Below are 26,200 nucleotides of genomic sequence, written 5' to 3'. Positions count from 1 at the left end.
CATCCTAAGAATACATTCCAACGATGTTCAATAACTATCAAAGGCCATTTGAAACAGATAGGACTTTAGTAAGGTATGAAAAGTTGTATTTGATTTTTCAAGCCTAATGTATTGAGGCAAGAATCCATAATGCTGGAGCCAAAAAAAATAGAAGGCGCTATTTCTAGTGGATTCCAATTTCATGTAAGAAGGTGCAAGCAGAACGAGTCTGTTATCATTCAGGAAACATGAAGTTTGGAGTGTAAGGAATAACCAAGAGGGTCTTTTACTAAGGTGTGTTCACGTTTTTGACATGCCCTAAAATTGTGAGCATGCTAAACGTTAGAGACACCAATGCATTCCTATGGGCATCTCTAACGTTTAGCGCGCCCACAATTTTAGCAACAGGAACGATGGCATAGTAGGATTTTCTTTTGATGGGAATTTATGCTAACATGTTCTAATCTGTGGGTTTTGTGTTGACAAAGCTTCGGATCTGAGTGGAACCAGGGCTATCAATTAGAGCAGGGGTTCGCAAACTTTTTTGACTCATGGCACCCTTAGTGTCTGAGCAATTTTTCATGGTCTCCGCACCCCCCCCCCAGCCACATTAGTCTCCACCACCCCCCACCCCCCGGCCACATGGGTCTCTGCACCCCCTCCCCCCCGACCACATGGGTCTCTGCACACACCCCCGACCACGTAGGTCTCCGCACCCCCCACCCCATCCACATAGGTCTCCCTTTCCCTGCAGCCCCCTCTTCCCAGAAAGTCCAGCACACCATTCCCTGCAGCCTTTCTTCTCCCATAAATCCAGCACACCTCTGTGTTCCCCAAATCCAGCATCGCTAGCTACCTTCCTTCCTGCAGGCCCAGGATCATTACCACTTCATTCTCCTTCCTCCGCCGCTGCTGCAGTGCTTGCAGCTTACATTTTTGGGCTGTCTGTGATTCACACAGGCAGGCAGTCTGGGGCCTTCCCAGTCTGCTGCATCTGGCCCTCTTTGATGCAACTTCCTGTTGTGAAAGCCGGATGTAGCAGAGGGAAATCCCCGCAGTACCTGTGTGAATTGCGGACAGCCCAAAAATGTAAACTGTAAACACTGCAGCGGCTGTGGGGGAAGAAGTAGGAAGCAGCAGATTCCGGACCTGTGGGAGGGGAAAGTAGGGAGCGATGCTGGATTGTGGGTGGCAGGAGGAAGGTCAAGATGTGCCGCTGCACCCCTGAGAGTTCACTGCAGCATAACAGGGTGCCACGGCACACAGTTTCGGAGACGCTGAATTAGAGGCTGATTTGCGGATGAAACAAGAAGGTTAGTGCGAGCCCATCCAATGTATTCCAAAGTGATGTGTTCCAACAGGTTACCTTTTCCTCAAGTTTTAACAGAAAAATCAGAGGGCAGGAAGTGAGCTAAGGTATAAAGCGATTATGGTTCTATACGATGTAATTGTCTGGTCCAGTAGCCTGGTAAGGATTTGGAGGAGAGTAAAGATGCTATCTGAATATTATAAATAAGGCAGTAGTGGTCTGACCAGGAAAGTGGAATAGAGTGAAACGCTGAAAAATAAAATGGTGAATCGTGATGGATAATGATCAGGTCCAGTGTGTGACCTGCTTGATGAGTAGGTAGAGAGACATGTTGGTGCAAGTTTAAATCTGAGAAGAAAGTAGTAAATTGCAGTGAACATGGATGGGATATAGCATCAGCATGAGTACTGAAGTCTCCTGAGAAAATAAGATTAAGTAGTCGAACCGTGGCTTCTGCTATAGTTTGATAGACCATATCCCAGACTTCTGCTCTAAGGGGCCCTTTTACTAAGCTGTGGTAAAAGAAGTCCTCCACTAGCGGCGACAGCTGTTTTTACCACACACTGAGACCCATTTTACCACAGCAGGTAAAAAGCCTGAAAAAAGAAATGGCCATGCGGTAAGTTTGGCCTTAACATGCAGCCATTTTGGATGCAGCAGTTACTGCCATCCATTGAGGTGGCTGTAAGGGCTCCCACGCTAACCTGGCAGTAACAGGCAGTGTGCAGTGCTGTCTGATTACCACCGGGTAAGCCCCTGCAGTTATATTTTTCTGGAATCTCCGGTAATGCCAGAAATGCCACTCATTACGAGCAGAACTACTGCAGCAGGCTGTGTTAGGCCTGTGGTAGTTCCGATTTGCCGCACAACAAGCACAAGGGGGGGGGACAGTAAATCATCATTATATGAATCACAGGATTGAGAGCAATCTTACCCAAAATAATTCTTTTTAGGGGTAGTCAGCAACAGCTAATTATTTTACTGGAATACTGACAGAAAAGACAAAAGCTAGTCCATCTGCACTTTTCAATGTGCGTGAAGAGGAAACTGCAGAATATTCAGGCAAGAGACATTGATATAGATAGGGCTTTCCCCCCTTGCAGAGCCAGCTTTCTAAGAGGCAGAAAAAATTGCACTGATTGCATTTATATGAAAATCAACTGTGTTTGTTCAGAATGTAATGCATATTCTTTGGAAGTTTAAGATTTCTTTTGAAAATGTACTCTAAAAAGTAGGGCTAAGAAAATTTTTGGCATAAAGGCTACGTTGGGTTATGGCTATTCTATGACTGATTGCAGCCTGTTCTCACCTACTGTGCCAGGCCTTCCTTGCCACTACAACTACTGCAGTCTGTTTTCCTAGGCCCCCTATAACTTTTCTTTTTAACTTGTGTCATCCTGCACAGCCTTCACACTCATGTCTTTCACTTTTGCCTGCACTCAGCTCATTCTGGCCCTGACTCCTTCCAGTGCCATTTTCCACCTTTTATCACATTGGCTCAGGGATCTCTGCTACACACCACCAAATCAGTAACTCAAGAGATGAGGCAGAAACCAATTTTCATAATATAAGATGAAGTAGTTGAGCTTGTGGTCTGAACAGAAGCCAGATGTGACCTGTGAGCCATAGTTTGCCTACCCCTGTGAAAAAGGATGTTTTTTTTTAAACAACGTTTCAGTGTGCTAAAATGATAATAGCTCATTGACCATCTTTCCTTTACATCATACTACTTATTCAGAACAAGTCACCATTGCAGCATTTTCCTGTTTAACTAGCCCACCATATAGTTTCAAAGTTCATTTCCACATCAGATTGTTAGTAATACATTTCAGAGTGGCATTTTCATTTGTTTTTGTTTTTTTTTTTTTGGGGGGGGGGGGCAAATAATTTGTAATATCTTGACATGTGAATGAAAATAATATTTTGATAGGTTGTTACAGTTTTAGATTTGCTAAGAAAATGGAGTTGAAAGCTCCCATAATTTCTTAAGAAATAACATTTTCAGTAGTAGATGAAATAATCTGATGTGTTGGAGACCTTTTCAACTTGACATTTCCCAGGTGAGTTTAGCTTACCCTATGCCAATCTGCCTTGTAGCCAGAAAACCATTCCAAAATAAGGTGGGACCACCCAAATGGAATCTAACAACCTTTTATGTTTAATGTTACTCCAGCTTTAGCTTGAGGTTCATTTAGTTCAATATAAACTCTACAGTAGCTTTGAATAGTATATCCGGGTTCACTGTTGACACTGTGGGTGTAAACTTGGAAAAATATTTAATTCCAACATGCTAAAATTATTCTTGTATGAATATTTATGTACCCTAGTAGAGGTAATTGTGTAGGCTGAACACACAAACTTTAGACTCGGTTTGGAATGTAGGGGGTGTACATCTTTTAATGAAATGATTATTTGAGGTTTAAAACAATTTCTCATCAGCTTCCATTAAGTTTTAAAAAGTAAAAAATCCATCACCATGTTACAGTTTTAGGAAATGCTAGGTGGTAATAGAAAATGCATGATGCATTCCAGTTAGGATAAAAAGGAAAGTGGGAAATAGACCTTGATAGCAACAAAGATGAAAGTGTCTTTTATCAATAAATCTTCTCAAGTATCCTGATTCTCCGCTTCGTTTCTAGAGTCCGTAGTCCATATCCCACTTTCCTTTTATCTGTTTCTCTTTGTGGTATCTCACAGTTCTCCGCCTTGGCGGATTTCTGCTGAAGCATTCTACTTAGGAACAGAAATTATAACCGTAATAGGAATTCTCCCATTCTGAGACAGGAAATGAAACTGATGCAAATAACAATTCAAGGAAGTAGTGAATACAACTTTTATGTTATTCAGAATAGGAGTAAAGACTACACAGGAAACTGAATAGAAGTAAATGGAGTGAAAGCATTTTGTGCCCGCCTTGCTCCAAGCTGGCAATGCATTAGCCTCCTCATTTCTCAATGCACGAGTCTCATTATCCTTTTCAGGCACACAGTTGCTCTGCTGAGGCTGGTTCCCTACTGCAAAGGGCATGGGCATCACATTGGATATGCCTAGGCCATCAGATCATTGAACTCTAAGGGGAAAAAAAAGTGCTTCCATTTCTGTCTGCACAAACCTCATTTGTATACTTTCTGAAACACTTATTCTTACAATGTCCATAGAAATTGATAGGAAACACACAAACACTTATTTTTACATATATGATAGACAGTTATTACAGTCAGATAACAAACGACCAGTTGCTTAACATATGAGGGTTATGTCCAAATGTTCTTCATCTACATACCCATATTTTTTATTTTATTTTATTCATATCCATCTATTCCATAAAGGAATAAGATGCTTTTCACACCTTTGTCTTTTAATTTATAATCCCTGCAGTGCTATCTTGGCCTCATATTCTTTCACAGGCTATCAAGTTTAGGGGCACGGGAGTCTCATCAATCACACACAAGGGCTCAATAACTGCAACCTCTGTAGCCTTACCAAAATATAGTGGTTCTGCTTCCATCTATACCACTCTTGTAAATGTGATGGAGGCATTCATGCAACATTGCCAGTAGTACTCCACATTCGCTCAAACAACAGGTCATTCTCAGTAACAGTCATCAGAATCTTATTAGCTGTAATCGGGTCAGAAATAAGAGGAAACGTTTAATAACAGGCATCAATTTTCTGTAAGGTAAAACACAGTAACTGATCATGTAGGGGGAATTTATAATGGCAGCAACCACTGTGTTAATTTAAATGCTAACCATCAAGTCAATTTAAATGCTGGCATTGGCTTTGAAATGAATAGGTACGGTATATTCAGCACCACTATACACCTAGTCAACATAGTTACTGTTTTCTATACCTTAAAAAAAAACAAGAGAAGAAAATTAAGAGATCTTGTCTAGTCAGAAGTAACATCTGACCCAAGCATCTTGAAAAGGGACAGAGAAAGAGAAAAAAATCCCTGCAAAAAACTGACATCAAACCCACCAAATATAATGCTTTCTTTACTACGATCTTCATTTTATGAAACAGAATTTTGTAAAAGTAATAACAGTCAGAAAGCCTTCTGCCTACCCTCCAGTTTGTCCATGGGGACCCAGAACTGATGCGCACTCAGTTGCCTCACAACTCTGGTGTGGTGGATCTGGCCCTAAAGAAGGCTAAGAGTTCTAGGGAGCATGCTTCGGCGCCCCCGGGCAAGGACTCTAGAACCTTAGACTCCTTTGGGAGGAAGACCTATCATTCTTCTATGCTCGTGGCCAAGATTCAGTCCTACCAGCTCTACACGAGCATCCACATGCGGAACAATGTGCGGCAGTTGGCGGGCTTGGTGGACAAGCTCCCTTCTGAGCAAGCCAAGCCGTTTCAGGAGGTGGTCAGGCAGCTGAAGGCGTGCAGAAAATTCCTGGCCAGAGGGGTATATGATACCTTTGATGTTGCGTCCAGGGCCGCTGCTCAAGGTGTGGTGATGCGCAGACTCTCATGGCTGCGTGCCTCCGACCTGGAGAATAGAATCCAGCAGCGGATTGCGGACTCCCCTTGCCGAGCGGACAACATTTTTGGAGAGAAAGTCGAACAGGTGGTAGAACAGCTCCACCAGCGGGATAACGCTTTCGACAAATTCTCCCACCGGCAGCCTTCAGCATCTACCTCATCAGGTAGACGTTTTTATGGGGGAAGGAGGACTGTTCCCTACTCTTCTGGTAAGCGTAGGTACAATCCTCCCTCTCGACAGCCTGCGGCCCAGGCTAAGCCCCAGCGCGCTCGCTCTTGTCAGCAGCGTGCGCCTCAGCAAGGCCCCACAGCTCCCCAGCAAAAGCAGGGGGCGAGCTTTTGACTGGCTCCAGCAGAACATAGCCGATGTCAAAGTGTCCGTGCCAGACGATCTGCCAGTCGGGGGGAGGTTGAAAGTTTTTCACCAAAGGTGGCCTCTCATAACCTCCGACCAGTGGGTTCTCCAAATAGTCTGGCAGGGATACACCCTCAATTTAGCCGCCATGCCTCCAAATTGTCCACCGGGAGCTCAGTCCTTCAGCTTCCAGCACAAGCAGGTACTTGCAGAGGAACTCTCCGCCCTTCTCAGTGCCAATGTGGTCGAGCCCATGCCACTGGGGCAAGAAGGGCTGGGATTCTATTCCAGGTACTTCCTTGTGGAAAAGAAAACAGGGGGGCTGCGTCCCATCCTAGACCTAAGGGCCCTGAACAAATATCTGGTCAAGGAAAAGTTCAGGATGCTTTCCCTGGGCACCCTTCTTCCCATGATTCAGCAAAACGATTGGCTATGCTCTCTGGACTTAAAGGATGCTTATACACACATCCCGATACTGCCAGCTCACAGACAGTATCTTCGATTTCGTCTGGGATCACGTCACTTCCAGTACTGTGTGCTACCCTTTGGACTCGCCTCTGCGCCCAGAGTGTTCACGAAGTGCCTAGCTGTAGTAGCAGCAGCGCTTCGCAGGCTTGGAGTGCACGTGTTCCCTTATCTCGACGATTGGCTGGTGAAGAACACTTCCGAGGCAGGAGCTCTACAGTCCATGCAGATGACTATTCGACTTCTGGAGCTACTAGAGTTTGTGATAAATTACCCAAAGTCCCATTTTCTCCCAGTACAGAGACTCGAATTCATAGGAGCTCTGCTGGATTCTCGGACGGCTCGTGCCTATCTCCCGGAGGCAAGGGCCAACAATCTGCTGTCCCTCGTCTCCCGGGTACGAGCGTCCCAGCAGATCACAGCTCGGCAGATGTTGAGATTGCTTGGCCACATGGCCTCCACAGTCCATGTGACTCCCATGGCTCGTCTTCACATGCGATCTGCTCAGTGGACCCTAGCTTCCCAGTGGTTTCAGGCTGCTGGGGGTCTAGAGGATGTGATCCACCTGTCCACGAGTTTTCTCAAATCCCTTTGCTGGTGGACGATTTGGGCCAATTTGACTCTGGGACGCCCCTTCCAAATTCCTCAGTCACAAAAAGTGCTGACTACGGATGCGTCTCCCCTGGGGTGGGGAGCTCATGTCGATGGACTACACACCCAAGGAAGCTGGTCCCTCCAGGAACGCGATCTACAGATCAATCTCCTGGAGTTACGAGCGGTCTGGAATGCTCTGAAGGCTTTCAGAGATCGGCTGTCCCACCAAATTATCCAAATTCAGACAGACAACTAGGTTGCCATGTATTACATCAACAAGCAGGGGGGCACCGGATCTCGCCCCCTGTGTCAGGAAGCCGTCAGCATGTGGCTCTGGGCTCGCCGTTATGGCATGTGGCTCCAAGCCACATATCTGGCAGGCGTAAACAACAGTCTGGCCGACAGGTTCAGCAGGATTATGCAACCTCACGAGTGGTCGCTCAATTCCGGAGTAGTGTGCCAGATCTTCCAAGTGTGGGGCACCCCCTTGGTAGATCTCTTCGCATCTCGAGCCAACCACAAGGTCCCTCAGTTCTGTTCCAGACTTCAGGCCCACGGTCGACTGGCATCGGATGACTTCCTCCTGGATTTGGGGGAAGGTCTACTGTATGCTTATCCTCCCATATCTCTGGTGGGGAAGACTTTGTTGAAACTCAAACAAGACCATAGCACCATGATTCTGATTGCTCCCTTTTGGCCGCGTCAGATCTGATTCCCTCTTCTTCTGGAGTTGTCCTCCGAAGAACCGTGGAGATTGGAGTGTTTTCCGACCCACATCACACAGGACGAAGGGGCAGTTCTTCATCCCAACCTCCAGTCTCTGGCTCTCATGGCCTCTATGTTGAGAGCGTAGACTTTGCCTCTTTGGGTCTGTCAGAGGGTGTCTCCCGTGTCTTGCTTGCTTCCAGGAAAGATTCCACTAAGAGGAGTTACTTCTTTTTATGGAGGAGGTTTGCCGTCTGGTGTGACAGCAAGGCCTTAGATCCTCGCTCTTGTCCTACACAGACCCTGCTTGACTACCTTATGAACTTGTCTGAGTCTGGTCTCAAGACCAACTCTGTAAGGGTTCACCTTAGCGCAATCAGTGCATACCATTACCATGTGGAAGGTAAGCCGATCTCAGGACAGCCTTTAGTTGTTCGCTTCATGAGAGGTTTGCTTTTGTCAAAGCCCCCCGTCAAACCTCCTACAGTGTCATGGGATCTCAATGTCGTTCTCACCCAGCTGATGAAACCTCCTTTTGAGCCACTGAACTCCTGCCATCTGAAGTACTTGACCTGGAAGGTCATTTTCTTGGTGGCAGTTACTTCAGTTCGTAGAGTCAGTGAGCTTCAGGCCCTGGTAGCCCAGGCCCCTTACATCAGATTTCATCATAATAGAGTAGTCCTCCGCACTCACCCTAAGTTCTTGCCGAAGGTAGTGTCGGAGTTCCATCTGAACCAGTCAGTTGTCTTGCCAACATTTTTTCCCCGTCCTCATTCCTGCCCTGCTGAACGTCAGCTGCACACATTGGACTGCAAAAGAGCATTGGCCTTCTATCTGGAGCGGACACAGCCCAACAGACAGTCCGCCCAATTGTTTGTTTCTTTTGATCCCAACAGGAGGGGAGTGGCTGTGGGGAAACGCACCATATCCAATTGGCTAGCAGATTGCATTTCCTTCACTTACACCCAGGCTGGGCTGGCTCTTGAGGGTCATGTCACGGCTCACAATGTCAGAGCCATGGCTGTGTCAGTGGCCCACTTGAAGTCAGCCACTATTGAAGAGATCTGCAAAGCTGCGACGTGGTCATCTGTCCACACATTCACATCTCATTACTGCCTGCAGCAGGATACCCGACGCGACAGTTGGTTCGGGCAGTCAGTGCTTCAGAATCTGTTCAGGGTTTAGAATCCAACTCCACCCCCCTAGGCACATGTTTTATTCTGTTCCAGGCTACACTCTTAGTTGGATAAGTTTTTAGGTCAATCTCAGTTATCTCCTCGCCGTTGCGAGGCCCAATTGATCATGTTTGTTGTTTTGAGTGAGCCTGGGGGCTAGGGATACCCCATCAGTGAGAACAAGCAGCCTGCTTGTCCTCGGAGAATGCGAATGCTACATACCTGTAGAAGGTATTTTCCGAGGACAGCAGGCTGATTGTTCTCACAAACCCGCCCGCCTCCCCTTTGGAGTTGTGTCTTCCCTTGTCTTTGTCTTGCTACATACGGGACTGACGAACACGAGCCAGTTTGGGCAGGAAGACGGCCGCGCATGCACGGTGCGCATGGGCGCGCGAGAGCTAGCAAAGGCCTTTGCTAGTGAAGTTTCCGATTGGAGGGGCTGCCGTGGACGTCACCCATCAGTGAGAACAATCAGCCTGCTGTCCTCGGAGAATACCTTCTACAGGTATGTAGCATTCGCTTTATAATCCTTTGTCGTGCATAAAATGCATTTTATAAAATTAGGTTGCACCTATAAGTACTTGTATATTAAGCCTGCTCAGGGAGGAATTTGGGTGCAGCACGAACAAATTCACAATGTATGCATGTAAAGTATGCATTAACATTAATCCCAGCATTCTATATATGGCACCTTAATTTTTGCACAGAAATTGAAGTGTATTCTATAACAATGCGCGTAACTTAATTGTTTAACTAGCTAACCATAGCTGTTAATTAGACATTAACAAGCAATTATCAGCACTAATTGGCATTAAGATTTATGCACACAACTCGCTATGCATATTCTGTAACGTAGAGCACGTAAATTCTAAGTCACATAGTTGAAAAGAGGGCATGGCCATGGACGGGATGTGGATGTTTTCCAAAATCTGTGCACATTGTTATAGAATACACCCAATCTACGCCTAATTTAGGGGTTGGGATTTACACATTTGGTTGAGTGGAGAGATACTCAGTGTTGTCATATACTGCGCAGAAATATAAGCCTATTCTATAAAATTTAAGTGTACTTTACAGAATTACCTAGGCATATTTTTTTTTCATGTGGAATTTTAAGGCTGTTTGTCACTGCATGTGTTTTTATGCACATACCACATGAATTAAGCTTATAACAGCTCTGTTATACACACAAAATCTGGTTTTATGCATGAACAAAGTTTATAAAATTAAGCCCAAAGCAGCCCCGTTTTAGTTTTTTAAAACACTGATACATAAGTACTTTTGAATATTGCCTTTTATGACTTAAATCAAGAAGAAAACATTACTCCTGGAGGAATTTTATAGAAAAAAAATTTAAAATTCTATTCAGAAATTTGGAAAATTCAACACACGGTATTTTAAAATTGTGCAAGTTTCTGCATTCTTAATTTCGTCACCTGGAATTTTTGCATTAAATAGACATTTATTTCAGTATTCTGCTGTAAGATCTTCTTGAATGCCAAATTGTTGTTTTAATACCTTCCATTACTGTTAAAATTTAAGAATATTCACTTCTCATTTTCAATATTTAGTATCAAGCGCACCTACTATATTTTTGCTTCCAGGTGATGATTTGTAATTCTTTTGTATAGACTTCCCTCATTTTAAATGCCTGTACCAGGTTTGACACACCCCTAGCTGTCTTCCTGCTACAGCTTGACCTCTCAGCCCCATTTCCTAGCACCTACTCCTCTGCTTATTCTGCAAATATGTGCATCTCTTACATAGCACGTATTTTACTGTTAAGCGTACACATAGGTGGAGTCTGGGTGGAAAATAGACAGGATTCTCACACACAACTTATAGAATACTGTAAGTTACAGGCATATTTCTAGTATCTAGCACAAGCACTTGTACCAGATCTATGGCTGGCATAAGTACTTGCGCCTAATCACATATGTATGCATATATCTGGTTACACTAATTTGGAGTGGCATTTTAGAAAGTACACACAAGCCAAAATTGAGACATCCAGGTCAGGACAATTTTGCAAGTATTTTAGAAAAGGGCCTGCTGACATAGATCCCTTTCTAAAATATATGCTTCCATGAACGTCATGGTGGCAGCTACATGCTATGGGAGAACACATTTTAGAAATGCAGATGTCAATTACATCAAAGTTGACCACCTTGCAACATAGACATGTCATAACATAAGTTGCCATACTGGGTAAGAACAAGGATCCATTTAGCCCAGTATCCTGTTTCCAGCAGTGGCCAGTCCAGGTCACAGATACCTGGCAGAGTCCCAAAAAGTAGAAAGATTCCATGTTACTTAACACCAGGGGTAAGACATGGTTTTCCCCAGCTCTACCTTAATAATTGTTTATGGATACTAGGAATTTGTCCAAAACTTTCTTAAACTCAGCAACCACTGCTTTTACCACTTGCTCCAGCAATGGGTTCCAGAGCTAAGTATACATTGAGTGAAAAAATATTTTCTCGTATTTGTTTTAAATGTGCTATTATATAACTTTATATAGTGTTCCCTAGTCTTTGTATTTCTTTGAATGAGTAAACTATCAATTTGAATCAAGTTCAACACTGCAAAGACTTATATGGGGATTTTAAACCATGAATGTTAGTGCCAAACCCTACACATTCATGGCAGAAGCACCATAATCCCTGTACCCCCCATCCCCACCCTCAATCATATTACCACAGGCCTGCGCACATACCCCTGCTCACATCACCACAATTCTGTCAGCCCCCACTCACATCACTACAATCCCCCCAACCCCTTCCAGACTCTCCAACCATTCACAGTAAGTGGAACTGTGCTATTGGTAGTCATGACAGCTAGAGCATGATACTGACTCCATGAGCTAGCTGTAGCAGCCAGCCACAATGCATTTTTGCACCGTAGATGTTAACGGGAGCAGGTTTAATGCTCGTTTATTTCTGGAGCCATGGACATGTACTCCCCTTCTGAAATGGGGAATGCACATCTCTCTTCGTCCTACCATAGTCATAGTAACATAGTAGATGATGGCAGAGAAAGACCTGCACGGTCCATCCAGTCTGCCCAACAAGATAAACTCATATGTGCTACTTTTTGTGTATACCTGACCTTGATTTGTATCTGCCATTTTACTACTACTACTACTACTATTTAGCATTTCTATAGCGCTACAAGGCATACGCAGCGCTGTACAAACATAGAAGAAAGACAGTCCCTGCTCAAAGAGCTTACAATCTAATAGACAAAAAATAAATAAAGTAAGCAAATCAAATCAATTAATGTGAACGGGAAGGAAGAGAGGAGGGTAGGTGGAGGCGAGTGGTTACAAGTGGTTACGAGTCAAAAGCAATGTTAAAGAGGTGGGTTTTCAGTCTAGATTTAAAGGTGGCCAAGGATGGGGCAAGACGTAGGGGCTCAGGAAGTTTATTCCAGGCGTAGGGTGCAGCGAGATAGAAGGCGCGAAGTCTGGAGTTGGCAGTAGTGGAGAAGGGAACAGATAAGAAGGATTTATCCATGGAGCGGAGTGCACGGGAAGGGGTGTAGGGAAGGACGAGTGTGGAGAGATACTGGGGAGCAGCATAGTGAATACATTTATAGGTTAGTAGAAGAAGTTTGAACAGGATGCGAAAACGGATAGGGAGCCAGTGAAGGGTCTTGAGGAGAGGGGTAGTATGAGTAAAGCGACCCTGGCGGAAGATGAGACGGGCAGCAGAGTTTTGAACCGACTGGAGAGGGGAGAGGTGACTAAGTGGGAGGCCAGCAAGAAGCAGATTGCAGTAGTCTAAACGAGAGGTGACAAGGGTGTGGATGAGGGTTTTGGTAGAGTGCTCGGAAAGAAAGGGGCGGATTTTACGGATGTTGTAAAGAAAGAAACGACAGGTCTTGGCGGTCTACTGGATATGAGCAGAGAAGGAGAGAGAAGAGTCAAAGATGACCCCAAGGTTTCGAGCTGAGAAGACAGGGAGAATGAGAGAGCCATCAACAGAAATAGAAAACGGGGGGAGCGGGGAGGTGGGTTTGGGGGGGAAAATGAGAAGCTCGGTTTTGGTCATATTTAATTTCAGGTGGCGTTGAGACATCCAGGCAGCAATGTCAGACAAGCACGCTGAAACTTTGGTTTGGATGCAAGGTGAGATATCAGGGGTAGAAAGGTAGATTTGGGAGTCATCAGCATAGAGGTGGTAGGAAAAGCCATGGGATGAGATTAATGAACCAAGGGAAGAAGTGTAGATAGAAAAGAGGAGGGGACCAAGAACAGAACCCTGAGGTACACCGACAGGCAGAGGGATAGAAGTAGAAGAGGATCCACCAGAGTGAACACTAAAGGTGCGGAGGGAGAGGTAGGAAGAGAACCAGGAAAGGACAGAGCCCTGGAATCCAAGTGAGGACAGGGTATCGAGAAGTATGCTGTGATCGACAGTGTCAAAAGCAGCGGAAAGATCAAGAAGAATGAGGATGGAATATTGACCTCTGGATTTAGCCAGTAATAGGTCATTGGAGACTTTAGTAAGCGCAGTTTCAGTTGAGTGGAGAGGGCGAAAACCAGATTGTAATGGGTCAAGAATAGCATGTGAGGAGAGAAAATCAAGGCAGCGGCGGTGAACAGCACGCTCAAGTAATTTGGAGAGAAAAGGAAGGAGGGAGATGGGTCGGTAATTAGAGGGACAAGTAGGGTCAAGTGAAGGCTTCTTAAGGAGAGGTGTGACCACAGCATGTTTAAAGGAAGCAGGGACAGTCGCAGTGGAAAGTGAGAGGTTGAGAATGTGACAGATAAAAGGAATAAGAGTAGGAGAGATGGCATTAAGAAGGTGGGTGGGAATGGGATCAGAGGAACAGGTGGTACATTTTGAGGAAGAAAGGAGAAGTGTAGTTTCCTCAATAGTAACTTCAGGAAAGGAGGAAAGGGAATGAGGGGAAGGAGAGAGAGGGGAACGGACTAGTGGAGGGAGAGCTGGTGAGGTAGAGAAAGCAAGGTTTATCTTTTGAACCTTGTTGTGAAAGAATTCAGCAAGGGTCTGAGGAGATAATGAAGGGGGAGTTGGGGGAGGGGGCACCTTGAGGAGAGAGTTCAATGTGGTGAAGAGAAGTCGAGGATTAGAGCCAAGAGAGTTGGTCAGTTGGATATAATAATCCTGTTTGGCACGTAAGAGAGCAGATTGGAAGGAGGTCAGCATGAACTTAAAGTGTAAGAAATCAGCAAGGGCCCGAGATTTCCGCCAGAGGCGTTCGGCGGAGCGGGTACAGGAACGTAGGTAGCGGATATTAGAAGTCAGCCAAGGTTGGGGTTTTGTACGCCTTACAGGGCGGGTCATCAAAGGTGCAAGAGTGTCTAAGGCAGAGGATAGAGTATTGTTGTAAGAAGAAACAGCCTCGTTGACAGACGTGGATGGTGCCACAGTAGAGAGGAGGTTTGAAACATGGGAGGATAGAGATGAAGGGTCAATGTCGTGAAGATTCCTAGATAAATTAGATAGGATAGGACGGGACTGGGAGGGAGGAGATTTAAGTGTGAAAGTTATAAGATGGTGATCAGAGAGGGGAAGATCGGAGGCAAGGAAACTAGAGGGTGAACAGTTGGAGGAGAAGATGAGATCAAGACAGTGACCATTTTGATGAGTGGGGGAGGTGGAGCATAGTTGGAGATTAAAGGACGACGTTAAAGCGAGTAACTTGGAAATATAAGAGTTGGAAGGATCATTAGCAGGAATATTAAAGTCACCAAGGATGAGAGAGGGGGAGGAAGGATCATGGAAGAAGGCAAGCCAGGCATCAAAGTCACTGAGAAAGGATGAAAGGGACTTATCAGGGGGACGATAAATGACCGCTATTCGAAGAGGCAGAGGAGAGAAAAGGCGGATAGAGTGGACTTCAAAGGAGGAAAAACAGTGAGATTGAGGTGGAAGAAGGGGTTGAAATCTGGAGGAGGGAGAGAGAAGTAGTCCAACACCGCCCCCACGGCCAGCAGAGCGAGGAGTATGTGAAAATAGATAACCGCCATGGCACAGGGCTGCGACTGAAGCAGAGTCATCAGGGCAGAGCCAGGTTTCTGTTATGGCGAGCAGATGGAGGTGACGCGAGATAAAGAGGTCCTGGATATAGGGGAGTTTGTTACAGATAGAGCGGGCATTCCATAGGGCGCAAGAGAAGGGCAGAGAAGAGGAGGGGAGTAGAGGAATAGAGATGAGGTTAGAGAGGTCACGGTGAGATCTGTAGAGTTTGGATAATAGTTGGTGAGGAGGGCCAGGATTGGGATTGATGTCACCAGCTGAGAGTAAGAGAAGGAGTAAAAGAGAGCGGAGGAGAGTAGGAGAGGTGTGGCCACGAAGGCGTCGAAGGCGAGAGGTATTTAGGTGGAATGGGGAAGGCAAAATGGAGGGAAGAAAGAGACGGAGATTAAAAGCCAAGAGGGAGGAAGAGGGTAGGAGAGAAGGTGAGGTGATGAAGTCAATGGATGGGAAGTGAGTTCCTGTAGCGGAGAGAGGTAGGGGGTGAGGGAAAAGATTAGGAAGGGACAGAGCTAGGAAGAGAATGTGAATAGGGGCCATAAATGATTAAGGTACTTTAGCAACTGGAAAAAGATTAGATACAAAGAGAAAAATGCCCCGCGCGCCTAACGGCGCGCGGCACCTAGAGCGGAGGCCCTGAGTGGATCGGGGTGGACCTGGGTGTCACCCCGGAGAAGGCTGTAAGGATATGCAGATGAGCTGCAAGTCCTCCACAGCACCTGAAAGGCAGCCGGTGGTAGAGGTGGGTACCTCTCAGCTGAGGAAAGGCTTACCAGGGGTTAGGCCGAAGCCAGCATTCCTCCCCCTGAGGGTCGCCTGATCCTAGCCAAAAAGCACCTGGGGGACTCTGGGCACTTGGAGAGAAGGCCCTGGGAAGATCGGGGTGGAACTGGAGTCACCCCGGATACAGCTATGAGGAAATGCAGAAGGGCTGCAAGTCCTCCACAGCACCTGGTGGGAGCGCTGGGCACCTAGAGCGGAGGCCCTGAGTGGATCGGGGTGGACCTGGGTGTCACCCCGGAGAAGGCTGTAAGGATATGCAGATGAGCTGCAAGTCCTCCACAGCACCTGAAAGGCAGCCGGTGGTAGAGGTGGGTACCTCTCAGCTGAGGAAAGGCTTACCAGGGGTTAGGCCGAAGCCAGCATTCCTCCCCCTGAGGGTCGCCTGATCCTAGCCAAAAAGCACCTGGGGAACTCTGGGCACTTGGAGAGAAGGCCCTGGGAAGATCGGGGTGGAACTGGAGTCACCCCGGATACAGCTATGAGGAAATGCAGAAGGGCTGCAAGTCCTCCACAGCACCTGGTGGGAGCGCTGGGCACCTAGAGCGGAGGCCCTGAGTGGATCGGGGTGGACCTGGGTGTCACCCCGGAGAAGGCTGGTTACAGTGGGGGAAATAAGTATTTGATCCCTTGCTGATTTTGTAAGTTTGCCCACTGACAAAGACATGAGCAGCCCATAATTGAAGGGTAGGTTATTGGTAACAGTGAGAGATAGCACATCACAAATTAAATCCGGAAAATCACATTGTGGAAAGTATATGAATTTATTTGCATTCTGCAGAGGGAAATAAGTATTTAATCCCTCTGGCAAACAAGACCTAATACTTGGTGGCAAAACCCTTGTTGGCAAGCACAGCGGTCAGACGTCTTCTGTAGTTGATGATGAGGTTTGCACACATGTCAGGAGGAATTTTGGTCCACTCCTCTTTGCAGATCATCTCTAAATCATTAAGAGTTCTGGGCTGTCGCTTGGCAACTCGCAGCTTCAGCTCCCTCCATAAGTTTTCAATGGGATTAAGGTCTGGTGACTGGCTAGGCCACTCCATGACCCTAATGTGCTTCTTCCTGAGCCACTCCTTTGTTGCCTTGGCTGTATGTTTTGGGTCATTGTCGTGCTGGAAGACCCAGCCACGACCCATTTTTAAGGCCCTGGCGGAGGGAAGGAGGTTGTCACTCAGAATTGTACGGTACATGGCCCCATCCATTCTCCCATTGATGCGGTGAAGTAGTCCTGTGCCCTTAGCAGAGAAACACCCCCAAAACATAACATTTCCACCTCCATGCTTGACAGTGGGGACGGTGTTCTTTGGGTCATAGGCAGCATTTCTCTTCCTCCAAACACGGCGAGTTGAGTTCATGCCAAAGAGCTCAATTTTTGTCTCATCTGACCACAGCACCTTCTCCCAATCACTCTCGGCATCATCCAGCTGTTCACTGGCAAACTTCAGACGGGCCGTCACATGTGCCTTCCGGAGCAGGGGGACCTTGCGGGCACTGCAGGATTGCAATCCGTTATGTCGTAATGTGTTACCAATGGTTTTCGTGGTGACAGTGGTCCCAGCTGCCTTGAGATCATTGACAAGTTCCCCCCTTGTAGTTGTAGGCTGATTTCTAACCTTCCTCATGATCAAGGATACCCCATGAGGTGAGATTTTGCGTGGAGCCCCAGATCTTTGTCGATTGACAGTCATTTTGTACTTCTTCCATTTTCTTACTATGGCACCAACAGTTGTCTCCTTCTCGCCCAGCGTCTTACTGATGGATTTGTAGCCCATTCCAGCCTTGTGCAGGTGTATGATCTTGTCCCTGACATCCTTAGACAGCTCCTTGCTCTTGGCCATTTTGTAGAGGTTAGAGTCTGACTGATTCACTGAGTCTGTGGACAGGTGTCTTTCATACAGGTGACCATTGCCGACAGCTGTCTGTCATGCAGGTAACGAGTTGATTTGGAGCATCTACCTGGTCTGTAGGGGCCAGATCTCTTACTGGTTGGTGGGGGATCAAATACTTATTTCCCTCTGCAGAATGCAAATAAATTCATATACTTTCCACAATGTGATTTTCCGGATTTAATTTGTGATGTGCTATCTCTCACTGTTACCAATAACCTACCCTTCAATTATGGGCTGCTCATGTCTTTGTCAGTGGGCAAACTTACAAAATCAGCAAGGGATCAAATACTTATTTCCCCCACTGTATATATCAGATAATATATCTGCCTTTATAAAATATATAGCAAACAATTATGAACATTCATGATAATATTGCATGACTGTAAATGTATAACAATAGATAATGTGAAATTTTTTTTTAATTTTTTAAATTTATAATATGCTAACAGATACTGTGGACAGAGAAACACTGAACAATATAAGTAATAAATGTAAGATAATAACTGATAAATGAAAGACATAGGTCAGGCTAATAAAACATCGACATAGCGACATATATATGCTAATCTTATAGTGAAAAAACATTCATACAGTTTTTTCACATTATCTATTGTTATACATTTACAGTTGTGCAATATTATCATGAATGTTCATAATTGTTTGCTATATATTTTATAAAGGCAGATATATTATCTGATATATATATATATATATATATATATTTTTTTTTTTAAATCTATTTTGTGTTTTTTGTAGACAGTTGTTTGTGACCCCTGAGGCAGGCGCTTCAGCGCCGAAACACGGACCATGTCAGGTCCTTGATATGAATATTCTGAATAAACTGCTCTTTGATATTATCTCCCTGTTGGTTTGTACATTTGTCAGCCTCTACTTTTGCTGTCAAATTCTGTATTGCACCATGGCACAGATTTCCCCCTAAGAGTAAAGCATGGTGAGGAATACATACTAGTGAAAAGCATCAGTTGAATAAATTTAGTCATATAAGAAAATGGTAGGAACGTGCTTTATTTTGAAACAAACTAGAAGATTTCAACAAAATTCCCTATTTGATTTCATATTCTAAATGAAAGAAACCCAGCTAGAATTTCTTCCATTTTGTTTTGTTTTGCAATGGACTCTTGCCCCGTGCAGACAAGCTAAAAAGAAATACTTCCTCCACAGGCACTTCAGCATCTTACCCCTTCCATGAGTCAAAAGGGACAGAAGAGCTTTCCAGTCATCTGTACCCTGCCTCTGATACCCGCCAACCTAAGGCCCCGCAGCCTTTTGGAAAATGGCTGTATTACACAGGACCATACAGAGCTATTGTTGTGCTTTCTGCCTTACCCACTGCTCCCCTCCCCATTTTGCTTGTTTTGCCACCACCAATGAGAGAAGATGGTAGGTTGGGAGCAATTTATATCGCCCCCCCCCCCCCCCAACACTGCCCTTGATGTGGCCCTAGTAGTATCATAGAACCACTTTTTGGTCAGTGTGTGCCATTTTGTGGAGGAGTGGCCTAGTGGTTAGAGCACTGGTCTTGCAATCCAGAGGTGGCCAGTTCAAATCCCACTGCTGCTGCTTGTGATCTTGGGCAAGTCACTTAACCCTCCATTGCCTCAGGTACAAACTTAGATTGTGAGCCCTCCTGGGACAGATAACTATCCAGAGTACCTGAATGTAACTCACCTTGAGCTACTACTGAAAAAGGTGTGAGCAAAAATCTAAATAAATAAAATAAAATTTGGAAAACAGCACCAGCAGAGAGTGAACCACAGACAGGATGAAGGGAGGAGGTTCTGTTGAGTGATTTTAGTGTATGCTATTTTAGAATAGTGTGAGCTGAAAAAATACCAAAACAAAAATAAAATCTACTGAAATGAAAATGGTCCCTCTAAACACTGTTTAAAATGGAAGCAAGGTTGAAAGGTGAAAATCATGAAATATTCAAGCCTAATATTAAGGAGCTTACAGAATACCTGGAAATGTGAGCTAGCATCTAAAGACCTGAAAAAGAAAAAAAAAACTGGTGTGATCCAAACTAAGCAGTAATTGCATTATGAGTTTATAAAGAGAATGGTATGTAAAATAAATGGAAACCAGACAAATATTTCTAGCTAACATGAGCTGCTGCTGTGTGTGCCAGTACTTAAACATGAAAGAACTTTTGATTACCATGAATACAGAACACATACTTATCCGAGACACAGAGTTTCAGCACTGCGGCATTTATTTTGACCAACATACTTAGTAGGTAATTAATAAAATAAGATGCCTTAGCTTTCAGTATCTGCTGTTTTCCCAAAATAGCATTAGAAACCACTTGTTAACCACACTGATTTTTTTTTAAATAGACAGAATAGTTGCTTACAGTTTCACCACCAGAAATGTTTATATCAAGCATGCTATTAGATTGCCACCAGAATTGTCTCTGAACAGGAAGAAATCCTTGCTTTTTTTTTTCTTCCCTGGTTTCCTCCTCTCACTGGAGCTGAGGTGATAATTCATGACAGATTTTCCTCTTTTCTTTTACAGAATGCATACCACAGAAATGGGATGACTTTTCTGGCCTGCTAGGATGACCAATGAAACAGGAAAGCCAGTGCTATATTAAGGTGACTTGTTTTCCTGTGAACATGTGGGAATAAATAAAGAAACATTAATGGTTCATCTCCCAGTGAGTGGGCTTGTTTGTTGTGACTGCTGGCTTGCTCTCTTTTTCTAACTCCCACAGTCCTTACTCTGGCTTACTAGCTAAAGCATTTTGCTAATGAATGCAGGGTGTTTGGGACAGTGTGTAGGTGGACAAAAATGCATATCATATAATGTTGACATTTTGCATTGGATTTATAGCTGCCAGCCAGCATATGCAAACTACATTGTTGTGCATATACTTTTTTTTTATGGAGTTTATTGATATGGTTTGGAAATCAGGTTTTGGAGACAGGGCGAACAACTGCTGAAGTTATGAGGATTTTTCCACTATAAATAAAGGGCTCTTAAAGTATGTCTCATGGAGGGACATTTTCGAAAGGGACGTCCAAGTTTTGATGAGGATGTCCTCGTAAAACGTCCCGATCCAGGGGCGGGGAAGCCTGTATTTTCGAAACAAGATGGATGTCCAACTTTCGTTTTGATAATACGGTCAGGGACGTCCAAGTCCTGAAATTTGGTCGTCCCTAGATTTGATCGTCCCTAGACTTGGTTGTTTCTGATTTTCGGTGATAATCAAAACCAAGGACGTCCATGTCATAAACGACCAAGTGCAAGCCATTTGGTCATGGGAGGAGCCAGCATTTCTAGTGCACTGGTCCCCCTGACATGCCAGGACACCAACCAGGCACCATAGGGGGCACTGCAGTGGATTTCATAAATTGCTCCCAGGTACATAGCTCCCTTACCTTGTGTGCTGAGCCCCCCAAAACCCTCTACGCACAACTGTACACCACTACCATAGCCCTTACGGGTGAAGGGGGCACCTAGATGTGGGTACAGTGGGTTTGTGGTGGGTTTTGGAGGGCTCGCTGTTTCCTCCACAAACGTAACAGGTAGGGGAGGATGAGCCTAGGTCCGCCTGCCTGAAGTGCACTGCACCCACTAAAACTGCTCCTAGGACCTGCATACTGCTGTGATGGAGCTGAGTATGACATCTGAGGCTGGCACAAAATATTTTTAAAGGTATTGTTTGAGGGTGGGAGGGGGTTAGTGACCACTGGGGGAGTAAGGGGAGGTCATCCCCGATTCTCTCCGGTGGTCATCTGGTCATTTCGGGCCCCTTTTTGTGCCTTGGTCGTAAGAAAAACACAACCAGGTAAAGTCATCCAAGTGTTCGTCAGGGACGTCCTTGTTTCTTTCGATTATGGGTCGAGGACGTCCAAGTGTTAGGCACGTCCAAGTCCTGCCTTCGCTACGCCTCCGATACGCCCCCTTGAACTTTGGCCATCCCTGTGACGGAAAGCAGTTGGGGACGTCAAAAATCGGCTTTTGATTATACCGATTTGGACGACCCTGGAAGAAGGACGTCCATCTACCGATTTATGTTGAAAGATGAGCGTCCTTCTCTTTTGAAAATTAGCCCAATTGTCTGCCTGAAGACGTTTCCTGAAGATGATCAATTTAGACTCCTTTGCCCAGTTTTGCTTGTAGAGATGGCCAAATTTCTTAATTTGAAATCCCTTTAAACAATTCATCACACTTGTCAAGTAGGATAGCAAAAATAACCAGTTGGGAGCACAAGTTAGGAGGTTCATTCACCACACAGATTTAGGTCCACATTTCATTAACAGCTAAAATAGCGCTTGGAGTCAAATGAGTGGTACTGTATTATGATTGCCCAATCCTTTGATTTACCTTGTATCACCTTTAAAAAAAAAAAATAAGTGTGAGTCCTGCTTCTCCAAAATTTTCACTGGAAATGTCCCAGTAGCAATTTACAAATCACAAGCCACAATCTTGAAATCACAAATCAGAGTTTTAGAATCCCAGGAAGGAATCTTGGAAACTCAAATGAAGCACAAGTAGCTAGTCAAGTCAATCTAAAATCTGTGATTTGTGACTCTGCTGTCGTTTTAATTATCTGTAAGTAAATGCATACTTAGATATCAAAGGAAACAGCATCTTCACTTTAATTTCTCTGCCGCTTTCTCCCCTTGATGTATATGCCTGTGTTCCTTGAATTATTCCTAGCTGTGATGTTTGACATCCAGTTGTCCGGTAACCAGACACTCCAGTTCTAATTAAGACTGTCCAACAGGATAAGAAATAAGTTAGGCTTTATTTGTTTCAACCTTGGTTTATTTGTATACCCTGTACAGTGTTGCATTATAACGTATAACCACCAGTTCAAAACCAGTGTTAATTGCTCTTACACCACACAATCTACTTTGGGGCCCTTTTACTAAGATGCGTAGGCGCTTATGTGTGCCCAACGCACACCAAATTGGAGTTACCACCCGGTTACCGCATGGCCCTTGCGGTAATTTTAATTTTGGCGTGCATCCGCTACATGCGTCTGAAAAATATTTTTTATTTTCTGGCGTGCGGTAGCTACGCACGTAGACCGTTACCGTCTGGTTACTGCATGAGACCTTACCGCTAGGTCGGCTTGTGGAAAGGTCTCAGACCCAAAAAGGTTTTCATTTTGCCGCACGTCCATTTTCGGCAACAATTTAAAAAAACATTTTTGTAGGTGCGCTAAAAAATAATTCTGCGCATGCCCAAAACACGCGTCTACACTACCGCAGACCATTTTTCAGCACACCTTAATAAAAGGGGCCCCTTTGTCATTCATTAAAAGGTAAAACTTTCTTAAATAAAATATAAGAAGGAATGATACCTCTATATGTGATGGAAAGATTACCAAGATTATTCTTTTCTTGTTCTTTAGTGGCTGTAAGATTTGATGTGTTTTAAAAAATTGTTTGTATAAAATAGCAAGCTTGTATTTTATGATTTAAGCACTGCTGTGTGAGTTTACCACTTGTACAGTGATTATGTGGGAGAGCAGGAGTGGAGCTGGGGTTCATCATCCTTTCAGAATTACTGAGCATGGTATACTGTAGAGAAACATTGCTCTAGACCAGGCTTATCCAAATGTAGTCCTAGAGGGCCACAAACAAGTCAGGTTTTGAGGTATCACTAATAAATTTGCATGAGGGGTATTTGCATGCCAACTACCTCAACTGTTTGCAGAATCATTAAAGATAATCCTGAAAACCTGGCCTGTTTGCAGCCCTCGTGGACTGAACTTAGATAAACCTGGTTTAGAGCAATGTTTCTCAAGTTGGTCCTGGAGTAACCTTTGGGCAGTTTGGTTTTCAGATTATCTAAATGAATATGCTTTTAGTGCTTCTGTCTCATGCATATTCATTGTGGTTATTCTGAAAACAGGCTGTCATCACTTGGGGGGGGGGGGGGGGTGATGGAATTCCAAGGCCAGCATGAAAAGCAGTGATCTTTAGGAGTGAGTAGTTAAAGAAATATTTTCACTATTACTACCTGTCTTCTGTATTTCTTACTCCACGTTATTGTACTTGTCACATCCTGACATATTTATTTCACTTTAATAAATTAAATCAGGCTATCTACTAAATGAATGATCTATATTTCTGATTGCACATTGTAATAAAAATGTGGAACTTTTTATCTGTGTACTTAAGTGTGACAGTAATATATTCATTGATACTTAGATTCTGTGAGCTGTATTCCTCATGCTTTGTCTAAATCGATGTGTGGTAAGTTTATATGCAAAAAATAAAATATGTATCCAAAAAAAAACCTGTTTTGATTTTTGACATTCTAGCTGAGTTTGTAGAGGTATATAATTAAACCTTTTTTTCATCTTCATTGTTATTTTTCTTGGCATGGTTAATCATGGAAAATTATAACTCTGCATTAAGCATCCAAAATAAGCAAGGGTTTAGGCAAGGTCATCAGTAGTTATTTTGTTTTTGTGAGATACTATACAGAAGGAAGAAGAATGAAGCATTTTAGGTGGTGAGCAGTGCAATCAAAATTGTCCTTTGCCATCACTATCCCTTTTCCAAAATGTGTATTTGAAATATGCAAAACTGAAGTGCAAGTTGGGATTATTTTTTAACCTCAAGAATCCCCAAGAGTGGAGACAAAAAAAAGGTAGATTTTGGGTTTTTTTGTCTCATAAATGTGTGTCCAGTGGCGTTCCTAGCCAGGATGGCACCCGGGGTGGATCGCCGATGCGCCCCCTCCCCCCGGTGCAGCACGCCCCCCCCCCCCCCCCGGCGAAATGACACCCCCCGGGTGCACGCCGCTGGGGGGGTGCCGTGGTGCGGAACAAGAAGTAACCTGTTCTGGGGCAGAGGGAGCTGCAGCGAATGAGCGAAGATAGCGAACTCGGAGCCAGGCGCGCGCTGCGGCACCCCCCAGCGGCGTGCACCCAGGGCGGACCGCTCCCCCCCTTGGTACGCCATTGTGTGTGTCTATGTTGAGCAGTCTGACAGGCAATTATTTTAAATTTCTAGTTTTTGTCCAGTATGTTCTCTAACATATCAACTTCAGCTAGCAAAGTAACTTTGAAAAAAATACAAAGTTTGGTTGTGTATCTTCAAACTTTGGCTCAGTCAAAGATACTGTGAGGTACCTATTTGACAGTCTGCTTTATTCCATGCAGAATCAATGTATTACTTGTGGTCCATGGGGGAAATGTTCTGCCTCTTGCTTTTTTTTTTTACTTTTATTTTTAACAAATTTAAGATTACAATCACTTAAAAAAATATCCATGGTCAGAAAAAGCAGCAAAAAATATTAGAAATAGATCCAAACAGGAAAAGGATCCTGAACGACAGTCCACAATAATGGATCCAAGATCAGAAAATATACAATAATAAAACAAAGCAAAAGATGAGGTGATGATCAGAAAATCCATCTCACTGATGCTACTAAGGGCCCTGTTTACTAAGTCGTGCTGTAGGCATGATAATGTCAGACCTGTGAGTTCTTGTACCAAGTAGAGCGCTGCTGATCCTGGTACTTGGACCAGGTTCTGCTTGGCGGCCGAACAACCCCGGGTTTCACCTGCGCTGACTGCCGTTCTCCAGAGGTTGAGCCCCTAGGTGCGGGTGGCCTGTAGGGCTTACGAGATGGAGCAGGAAGCGGGGTGATGAACGTGACGGCCAGACAGGCAGAAGGCAAGAGAGTGATCCAGGTACAGGCAGAGTCAGTAGGCAGGCTGCAGATACGAGAGTAATCCAGGTGCAGGCAGAGTCAGTAGGCAGGCAGCAGACACAAGAGTAATCCAGGTACAGGCAGAATCAGTAACGAAGAACAAAGTAGAGGAGAAGCACACTACTGAGCAAGTAACACCTACCAAAGTAGAAGCCGAAGCAAGGAGTCTAGGGAGAGCTCAGCTGATTAAGTGCTGGCGTCTGACATCAGCAGGGAGAAGGGGCATAGCCATAGGACAAGAGCAGGGGAAGGAGGAACCGGAAGACCAATAGGAGGGAAGCAAGGGAAGCCAGGCAGAGGAAGAGCAGACCCAGGTGGGTGGAAGCAAAGCAATCAAGGAGCCTGGAAGCCAGGCAGAGAGAGAGCAGAAACAGGTGCATGGAAGCAAAGCAATCAGCCTACAGCCAGAGAAGAACCACACACACGTGGCTCAGGGCTGTGCCAGTCAAGTGTGCATGTCAATGGGACCCTGCGCAGTTCGAGGACGCCGCTTGCATTGAGGTAGGGGACATGACAGCTAACTTTTTAGCATGTGCTAAAAATTAGCATGCACTAGCAATAGAGACACTCATTATATTCCTAAGGGTGTCTCTAGCGTTAGCGTGCACTAATTTTTTAGCACATCCTAAAAAGTTTGCGCGCCTACAGTGTGGCTTAGTAAACAGGGCCCTAACAGTGTAAACCAAAACCCTGAGAAAAACTATACAGTGATCTTACTTTCCTCTTTTTGTGAGAAACATAAGACTATCCTA

The 26,200-nt window shown here is 44.8% G+C and overlaps 1 protein-coding gene across 2 annotated transcripts in view; it reads left to right on the top strand.

Annotated features, from left to right (window-relative positions):
- SUPT3H (SPT3 homolog, SAGA and STAGA complex component) overlaps positions 1–20,833 on the top strand; it is an 881,555-nt gene extending 860,722 nt beyond the window's left edge. For both annotated transcript variants that reach the window (XM_030198764.1, XM_030198765.1), the window contains one exon: positions 20,283–20,833. In XM_030198764.1, the coding sequence (XP_030054624.1) occupies positions 20,283–20,324 (42 nt within the window). In that variant the 3' untranslated portion in view covers positions 20,325–20,833. The remainder of the gene's footprint in view (positions 1–20,282) is intronic.
- The last annotated feature ends 5,367 nt before the right edge of the window (positions 20,834–26,200 follow it).

The sequence above is a fragment of the Microcaecilia unicolor genome, chromosome 3, assembly GCF_901765095.1.
Source record: "Microcaecilia unicolor chromosome 3, aMicUni1.1, whole genome shotgun sequence".
Classification (NCBI taxonomy): Eukaryota; Metazoa; Chordata; class Amphibia; order Gymnophiona; family Siphonopidae; genus Microcaecilia; species Microcaecilia unicolor.
Note: the sequence above shows the minus strand (reverse complement) of the source record. Positions and strands in the feature narration are given on the sequence as shown.